General features: G+C 47.7%; 1 protein-coding gene across 1 annotated transcript in view; it reads right to left on the bottom strand.

The window, feature by feature from the left end:
* Positions 1 to 3,989: 3,989 nt before the first annotated feature.
* The window catches only part of LOC126284601 (uncharacterized), a 64,295-nt gene continuing 58,040 nt past the window's right edge, over positions 3,990 to 10,244 (bottom strand). The window contains exon 4 of the mRNA XM_049983648.1: positions 3,990 to 4,849. Within this exon, the coding sequence (XP_049839605.1) occupies positions 4,673 to 4,849 (177 nt within the window). The 3' untranslated portion in view covers positions 3,990 to 4,672. The remainder of the gene's footprint in view (positions 4,850 to 10,244) is intronic.

Genomic DNA, 10,244 nt, shown 5'->3' with positions numbered 1-10,244 from the left:
TACGACGAAGCCGGAGCAGAAGAGCTTATTTAAAAATACTATCAAAATTAATTAGTATCAAATCACAAGATTTAATTTATCATAAAGTGACTATTTTCAGTGCTACAACTTACTATAGGTCAGGTGCCTCTTTACGTAGATTTTATTACGCTAACGCATCTGATATTATTTCTGGGGAGACTAGCGCTCGTTTTCAATCAGAATTAAAAGTTTAATTTGGCAACCTGCAAATATAATACATGATTGAGTAGGCTCTCGCGTCCAGAGTCAGTCGACATAAATGTTTTCTGGGTTTGGTACCGCGTCTTAATGTAAAAACTACTGCTGCTTTGGAAAAGCCAACGTTTCGGCCACGATTGCAGTGGCCTTCTTCTGGGAGAAGAAGGCCTCTGCAATCGTGGCACAAAAGTTGGCTTTTCTATAGCAACAATAGTTTTTATATTATGACGCGGTACCAAACCCAAAAAACTTTTATGTCCAATAATATTGCTTATTTGTAATTGTTTCTTACGAGATTTAATGAAAGATATCTTTACGAAATTTAACTTTACGAACTTAATAGAATCCTCATACACTCCTGGAAATGGAAAAAAGAACACATTGACACCGGTGTGTCAGACCCACCATACTTGCTCCGGACACTGCGAGAGGGCTGTACAAGCAATGATCACACGCACGGCACAGCGGACACACCAGGAACCGCGGTGTTGGTCGTCGAATGGCGCTAGTTGCGCAGCATTTGTGCACCGCCGCCGTCAGTGTCAGCCAGTTTGCCGTGGCATACGGAGCTCCATCGCAGTCTTTAACACTGGTAGCATGCTGCGACAGCGTGGACGTGAACCGTATGTGCAGTTGACGGACTCTGAGCGAGGGGGTATAGTTGGCATGCGTGAGGCCGGGTGGACGTACCGCCGAATTGCTCAACACGTGGGGCGTGAGGTCTTCACAGTACATCGATTTTGTCGCCAGTGGTCGGCGGAAGGTGCACGTGCCCGTCGACTTGGGACCGGACCGCAGCGACGCACGGATGCACGCCAAGACCGTAGGATCCTACGCAGTGCCGTAGGGGACCGCACCGCCACTTCCCAGCAAATTAGGGACACTGTTGCTCCTGGGGTATCGGCGAGGACCATTCGCAACCGTCTCCATGAAGCTGGGCTACGGTCCCGCACACCGTTAGGCCGTCTTCCGCTCACGCCCCAACATCGTGCAGCCCGCCTCCAGTTGTGTCGCAACAGGCGTGAATGGAAGGACGTGTCGTCTTCAGCGATGAGAGTCGCTTCTGCCTTGGTGCCAATGATGGTCGTATGCCTGTTTGGCGCCGTGCAGGTGAGCGCCACAATCAGGACTGCATACGACCGAGGCACACAGGGCCAACACCCGGCATCATGGTGTAGGGAGCGATCTCCTACACTGGCTGTACACCTCTGGTGATCGTCGAGGGGACACTGAATAGTGCACGGTACATCCAAACCGTCATCGAACCCATCGTTCTACCATTCCTAGACCGGCAAGGGAACTTGCTGTTCCAACAGGACAATGCACGTCCGCATGTATCCCGTGCCACCCAACGTGCTCTAGAAGGTGTAAGTCAACTACCCTGGCCAGCAAGATCTCCGGATCTGTCCCCCATTGAGCATGTTTGGGACTGGATGAAGCGTCGTCTCACGCGGTCTGCACGTCCAGCACGAACGATGGTCCAACTGAGGCGCCAGGTTTAAATGGCATGGCAAGCCGTTTCACAGGACTACATTCAGCATCTCTACGATCGTCTCCATGGGAGAATAGCAGCCTGCATTGCTGCGAAAGGTGGATATACACTGTACTAGTGCCGACATTGTGCATGCTCTGTTGCCTGTGTCTATGTGCCTGTGGTTCTGTCAGTGTGATCATGTGATGTATCTGACCCCAGGAATGTGTCAATAAAGTTTCCCCTTCCTGGGACAATGAATTCACGGTGTTCTTATTTCAATTTCCAGGAGTGTATAACTTGTAGCAGAAAGATACATTACACACGTTGACTAGCAGTGTGCCCCAGTGTGGTGAGGTGGTCGGAGGTTTTCTGTCCCCTGCTTCCTAGTATGTAGTGAGTTTTTTAACCATCGATCTTTCAACGTTACCAACTGAAATTATTGCCTTTATTTCTAATGTTGCTTTTTTTATTGTACATTAACACACTTATAACGTGTCAGTTTTTCAACCTCTCAATTTTATCTAAACGACCTGCTTGTTGCAGGTAACCCACCGATTCCATATTCTGATAATAGTTACTGGATCTCGACCAACGCGAGCAGCAATGTCGCGATACGATAAACGCAATCGCGATAGGCTACAACCCGACCTTTATCAAAGTCGGAAACGTGATGGTGCGCATTTCTCCTTCTTAGACGAGGCATCATAGCAACGTTTCACCAGGCGACGTTACCTGGTGAAACGTTGTCGTGATGCCTCGTCTAAGAAGGAGAAATGCGCACCATCACGTTTCCGACTTTGATAAAGGTCGGGTTGTAGCCTATCGCGATTGCGTTTATCGTATCGCGACATTGCTGCTCGCGTTGGTCGAGATCCAACGACTGTTAGCAGAATATGGAATCAGTGGGTTCAGGAGGGAAATACCGAACACCACGCTGGATCCCAACGGCCTCGTATCACTAGCAGTCGAGATGACAGGCATCTTATCCGCGTCGCTGTAACGGATCGTGCAACCACGTCTCGATCCCTGAGTCAACAGATGGGGACGTTTTCAAGACAACAACCATCTGCACGAACAGTTAAACGACGTTTGCAGCAACATGGATAATCAGCTGGGAGACGATGGCTGCGGTTATCTTTGAAGCTGCATCACAGACAGGAGCGCCTGCGATGGTGTACTCAACGACGAACCTGGGTGCACGAGTAGCAAAACGTCATTTTTTCGGATGAATCCAGGTTTTGTTTACAGCATCATGATGGTCGCATCCGTGTTTGGCACCATCGCGGTGAACGCACATTGGAAGTGTGTATTCGCCATCGCCACACTGGCGTTATCACCCGGCGTGGTGGTATGGGGTGACACTGATTACACTTCTCGGTCACCTCTTGTTTGCACTGATGGCACTGTGAACAGTGGACGTTACATTTCAGATGTGTTACGACCTGTGGCTCTACCCTTCATTCGATCCCTGCGAAACCCTACATTTCAGGAGGATAATGCACGACCGCATGTTGCGGGTCCTGTACAGACCTTTCTGGATACAGAAAATGTTCGACTGCTGTCCTGACCAGCACATTCTCCAGATCTCTCACCAATTGAAAACGTCTGGTCAATAGTGGCCGAGCAACTGGCTCGTCACAATAAGCCAGTCACTACTGTTGAAGAAATGTGGTATCGTGTTGAAGCTGCATGGGCAACTGTGCCTGTACACGCCATCCAAGCACTGTTTGAGTCTATTCCCAGGCGTATCAAGGCCATTATTACGAACAGAGTTGGTTGTTCTACATTCTGATTTCTCAGGATGGATGCACCCAAACTGCGGGAAAATGTAATCACATGTCAGTTCTAGTATAATATATTTGTCAGATGAATAGCCGTTTATCATTATGGCCAGTAGTGTAATACAGAATCGAACCCACTGTACTCTCCTGTGTCGCTGCTAGAACACGAGCTGCCACCAACTCGTAAGGCTGTTGGTACATCATTTATGGTTTTTAAAAAATTATGTAACCTACAGAATATAATGAGTGAATGAAGGCTTTAATGAGTAAGTCATCATGAGCAATGTAAATACATTGCTACAATTTAAGTGTACCTACCATTATCTTTCAGTCCGTTGGGTTAGGTACTTGAATGTTTCTCGATGAAACTTTCTCAGTTTCTGTCATAGACGATATAGATATACAACACTTCTCATGAAGCAGGTATCAGGAAATATGGGAAAAGGTGATTCCGTATTCAAAACTTTGTTCTTGTTAGACCTCTACATAAAGTGTAACGTGTTTAAAGTAAAACATGCAGCAGGTCTACTTTATTTATTGAAGAAAATGAGTTTAAAGAAAAATCTGCTTACAGAAATTATATACAGATTTTCACAATTTTGGGAGGATCAGAACGTATTACATTATGACCTCTTTGAATATAACATCACACTCTTATTAGTTAATTTTCTGTGGACTCAGATTTTCATTCTTTCATTAGACATAATAATTACAAATGACGGTCTATGGATAGAGAATATCCAGCGCTCACAACCTGGCTGCCATTGCTCACGTCATCTCACTGAAAATGTTAGTAGGACACCTTATGACTATCTCTCTAAGAAAATGTTTCTATACGTAAAGGTACTTCGAGATCAGTTCTTCTCAATCAAGAGTGCTTCACTAATAATTTAATTAATATGAGAGCAAGAGAAGAAACTTGAATGGAATCTTTTGGATGTCACCACTTAACGACACATCTTAGTACTACTGTTTAATAACTTACTCAACACATTATATACACAAATGTAACTATTTGAAAGCAAATATCTGCCTTAGGTGAAGAGACGGTTAGGAAATTAAGCTGAGGGTGCTTTCAAGTTCATTTGATGATGTTCCAAACAGCTCTAACTGAGTGCTCCTCACCAGAACAGCAGATAATTGCAATATATACACTGTTAAGACGTATTGGCACGTATTAACACGGGGTGGGAAGTATCTAGCTGTACTTCCATGTCAGAAATACGTCACAAGCGTAAACGAGTCCATTAATAAGGGCTAGTATTCCTGCACCGCATACTTCACCATATTTATAAGGGTCTCGGACGTATGAATCCAACATAATTCCTCCAGATACCAAGAACAATATACCTCCCGCTGCTGAAGAAAGTAGTATCTGAAAAAGAAGAATTTTGTCTATTATTCTGCTACAATATTTTAAAACGAAACTAGTAATTATTATTGATATTAACCGATAAGCCAAAATATTACGACCATCAGTTTAGTAGCGTGTACCTTTGAAAAGTAATCAGTAGTTAATTTCCCGTGATATGGATGCCTGCTAGGTTTCTGGAACCGTGTGGCACCAGATGTCTACTCAGAAGTCACACAAAACAAAAAATAACGGGCCAGTGATTTGCAGGCGCAGAGTTGTTCCCAACAGCGTCTCAAATGTGTTCCATCGTGCTCGGAACTACAACAGGAGTTACTATCACGTTCCTCATACTACTGTAGCAGGACTTTGGCATCGTGACTGTGTTAGTTATCACGCTGGAAGATGCCATCGGTGTCGGCGAAGATGTATGTTGGGTGTGGTCGGAGCTCATCCCTGGGGTGCATAAAACCATATTGTGATGCCTAACAGGTTGAGAAACCACCTCAAATGGTCATGTTCTGACTTTAAACGTGATAATTACCCACTGTTGTCTTAAAAAGTACCATTAATAAAAATAACCCCCATCGACACGGTACCCCCTTCCGGAGGAACGTGATTGGCCGGTTTACAGTAGCGGACCACGGCCAAGCAGCTGTATAGATATGCAGAACACAGCATCACGACCAGTCTTCTACACACGAAAGGCGAACAAGGACCTGGTCATCCGTAGGCTACAAAGGATTTTAGATGACAGAGACACTTGGGCCCGTCACTGGCGCATTACCATCAACTCTGAAAAGACACAGGCTATGCTGATCTCCCGGAGACTCGGAAGGCGCGGAAATCCTCAAGGCCCTCCCCCCCCCCTCCTCCTTCACCTAAACGGAACCCAACTCCCTTGGCACAGAACCGCCAAGTACCTTGGCATAACCGTGGACTCTCATCTTACGTGGAAACCCCGCATAGACGACGTCTACAGGAAGGTCTGTGCCAGAATGTCCATCCTATACCCAGTCCTCAACTCAACCAACTCCCTTCCTTGCTCTGTGGGTGTGAATGTATATCAGGCCCTAATGCGACCAGTCATGGAGTATACATGCGCGGCTAAGCAACACCTGGACAAACTCCAGAGTCTGCAGAACCGCACCCTCAGGAGGGCACTGCGTTTACCCCTCGGATTCCCTATTGACGATCTGCACGCCGCAGCTAAAATCCCACTCCTAAAAGAGCGCTACCAAGATCTGGTAAGGGCCTTCTATGAAGGTTCTTCGAGGTCAAGAAACGTCTTCATCTACTCTCTAGGTCTGCATGATATGTCCCGTGACAAGCACCAAGGTCCAATGACGGTCTTCGACGACTAAGTCGAAGAGAAAATCCATATATCGAATTCTTGATCCTCCGCTCTCCCCCATAATATCAATCCTCTCTCCAACCCCTAGACAAGTACCATACACACACAAAATAATCATCACATCACGCAGACACCCAAAAAATCACAGAAATAAGCACACACACAAGTACAAAGTGGAATAAAAGCCGCAAGGCTACGAACTCCTCCCCCCCCCCCCCCCCCCACACTTCCCCAAAAAGGGGAAAATATTAGATGAGAGTGAGTGAGTGCGGCATCCCGACACTTCACCAGGAGACGATGGATACAAAACTCATTGAAACATTGAGACAAGACGACGCCACCACTTGGCTGATAACCCGAGAAGATTTCACCATAAACAGGCTGGCCGCAGCAGCGACGAGAAGAGATGATTTCAGACTTCCTTTAGTACTTACAGTTAGAGCTGAAGTACACACATGTTTCCGGTGATAGCAAGGTCCTGCTCATCAGTCACTCCTCCTACCTCAAGCGGAGTCACCATTAAACGAAGGTCTAAAGCTGTGTTTTCTCTACAACAACCTTACGAGCAGTGAGTTCTCCAAGAGCTGGCTGAAACTTGCTTGTCTTTCTGCCGGAAAAGGAAAATGATTGCCCAATGAGCGTGGAGATTTCGGGTTCCGATGAATGAAAACTTCGTAACAGCGTTTAAACAATCCCTTACTCGTTTTCATCACGTTATACCTCAGGCAGCCACTCAGGGGCAGAGAGCAAGAAACAGAAGATTTCTCCCGCTCCATTATGTGATTTTGAAATGGAAAAATGAGAAGCTCTACATGTAGGCAAGGCGCACGACGGCACTGTCTAAAATGACAGAGTGAGTCAATCGCGAGGCCGTATCCTGAAAGTTAGAACAGGACGTAAGTCCGAGACCTCGTAACAAACACTCACACGCATTGAACGAGGCACACCTGGCTAGAAATTTCTTATCTGGCTAAAAGTGCTTCGGCGAAGAATTCGATATTTGATGAACGAATTCATTCTCCTCATCCCTTCTAGGGAGCTAGCAGGGGATAAGAATGTCAGGCTCGTTACCTGCCGACAAGTGACTTGTAATCTTTCCAGTCATCAGAACAACCACCAACTACATAAAAGGGGTGGAAATGAAACGGACACTAGGCTCTGGGAAAGCTAATGTAGACTCTTGGAAATTGAAATAAGAACACAGTGAATTCATTGTCCCAGGAAGGGGAAACTTTATTGACACATTCCTGGGATTAGATACATCACATGATCACACTGACAGAACCACAGGCACATAGACACAGGCAACAGAGCATGCACAATGTCGGCACTAGTACAGTGTATATCCACCTTTCGCAGCAATACAGGCTGCTATTCTCCCATGGAGACGATCGTAGAGATGCTGGACGTAGTCCTGTGGAACGGCTTGCCATGCCATTTCCACCTGGCGCCTCAGTTGGACCAGCGTTCGTGCTGGACATGCAGACCGCGTGAGACGACGCTTCATCCAGTCCCAAACATGCTCAATGGGGGACAGATCCGGAGATCTTGCTGGCCAGGGTAGTTGACTTACACCTTCTAGAGCACGTTGGGTGGCACGGGATACATGCGGACGTGCATTGTCCTGTTGGAACAGCAAGTTCCCTTGCCGGTCTAGGAATGGTAGAACGATGGGTTCGATGACGGTTTGGATGTACCGTGCGCTATTCAGTGTCCCCTCGACGATCACCAGAGGTGTACGGCCAGTGTAGGAGATCGCTCCCCACACCATGATGCCGGGTGTTGGCCCTGTGTGCCTCGGTGGTATGCAGTCCTGATTGTGGCGCTCACCTGCACGGCGCCAAACACGCATACGACCATCATTGGCACCAAGGCAGAAGCGAATATCACCGCTGAAGACGACACGTCTCCATTCGTCCCTCCATTCACGCCTGTCGCTACACCACTGGAGGCGGGCTGCACGATGTTGGGGCGTGAGCGGAAGACGGGCTAACGGTGTGCGGGACCGTAGCCCAGCTTCATGGAGACGGTTGCGAATGGTCCTCGCCGATACCCCAGGAGCAACAGTGTCCCTAATTTGCTGGGAAGTGGCGGTGCGGTCCCCTACGGCACTGCGTAGGATCCTACGGTCTTGGCGTGCATCCATGCATCGCTGCGGTCCGGTCCCAGGTCGACGGGCACGTGCACCTTCCGCCGACCACTGGCGACAACATCGATGTACTGTGGAGACCTCACGCCCCACGTGTTGAGCAATTCGGCGGTACGTCCACCCGGCCTCCCGCCTGTCCGCTATACGCCGTCTCTCAAAGTCCGTCACCTGCTCATATGGTTCACGTCCACGCTGTCGCGGCATGCTACCAATGTTAAAGACTGCGATGGAGCTCCGTATGCCACGGCAAACTGGCTGACACTGACGGCGGCGGTGCACAAATGCTGCGCAGCTAGCGCCATTCGACGGTCAACTCCGCGGTTCCTGGTGTGTCCGCTGTGCCGTGCGTGTGATCATTGCTTGTACAGCCCTCTGGCAGTGTCCGGAGCAAGTATGGTGGGTCTGACACACCGGTGTCAATGTGTTCTTTTTTCCATTTCCAGGAGTGTAGATGTGTAATTACAGAGCAGTGTACTAAAGGAGTACTCGATCAAGGGAACTTGCATACCAACCTCTGAAATACGTCAGTGGGCAGTTTCAGCAGAAAATGGCCACGTTAGATAGCATATAAGGATGTAAGTGGTCCGGAGTAATGTTAACGTAGTCCACAGGATTCATGGTGCCGTCGATTATTACCACAGATCGCATAGAGTCCAAGTGAATGTCCACCACAGCATAATGCTGCTACCACTGGCCGGTGTCTATGGTGTGCTGCACGTTCGAGCACACGTTGCCCTGGAAGACAGCGTGTCCGAGCACGATCATCGACCTAGTGCAACAAGAATGCAACTCATCCGACCAGGGGACACGTTTCCATCGATCCACACACCGAACTCTACGACCTCGCGTCCATTCCAGTCGTAATTGACGCTACTGTAGGGTCACCTTGTGAACACAGAGAGTCGTCTGCTGTGGTGCCGTATATTTAACAATCCATACTGAACGGTGTGCCCGCGCTATTGTTGTAGTTTGTTTCTAGGTATGATACAGATCGCCGCCAGTTCTCCTTTGCAGAATTGGCAAGTTCCGACTTCCTCGTTCCGTGACCAGACACTGACGTCAACTACCTTGTCACCATCCCTCAACCATTTTTTATAGTTGTTGACGACAGTACAACGCGAACACCTAACGATTTTCGGCGTTTCCGAAATGCTCTAACGCAAGTGCCGGGCCATAACAGCGGGCCGTCTGTCATAGTCGCTAATGTTTGTGGACTTCCACATCTGAGTCCCGTGTCCATAGTGATGCCTCAGTGTCCTCTGCTCCGAGTGCACACTACCCTTGCCACTTCAAGTGCCCACAACGCCATCAGCAAGCATTCAGTCTCACACTGGCAGTGGCCATAATGTTTTGGCTCGTCAGTCTACGATTCAGCTGCTGACAAGTAATACTGCTGCATAATTACTTTTGCCATATCTCACATTATTATCATCTCTATTTATTATCTCTTTATATTGCTACGAGGGTGAGTCAAATGAAAACTTTAAACATATTTTAAATATTATTTATTGTGCAAAAGTGATACAAAGCTGTATCACTTTTCAACATGATCTCCCCCACGCTCAATGCAAGTCCTCCAGCGCTTACAAAGTGCTTAAATTCCTGTAGAAAAAAATTCTTTTGGATATCCGCGCAAACAGCGCGTGGCGTACCTCTTCATCAGAACGGAACTTCTTTCTCCCATTGCGTCTTTGAGTGGTCCAAACACATGGAAATCACTTGGGTCAAGGTCTGGTGAGTATGGTGGATGAGGAAGACACTCAAAATGCAGGTCTGTGATTGTTGCAACTGTTGTACGGGCAGTGGGGGACTTGCATTGTCATGCTGCAAAAGGACACCTGCTGACAGCAATCCACGTCGCTTTTATTTAATTCCACGCCGCCTATGATTTTTTAGGAGATCTGTGTATGATGCAC

This window comes from Schistocerca gregaria, chromosome 8 (genome assembly GCF_023897955.1).
Source record: "Schistocerca gregaria isolate iqSchGreg1 chromosome 8, iqSchGreg1.2, whole genome shotgun sequence".
Taxonomy (NCBI): Eukaryota; Metazoa; Arthropoda; class Insecta; order Orthoptera; family Acrididae; genus Schistocerca; species Schistocerca gregaria.
Note: the sequence above shows the minus strand (reverse complement) of the source record. Positions and strands in the feature narration are given on the sequence as shown.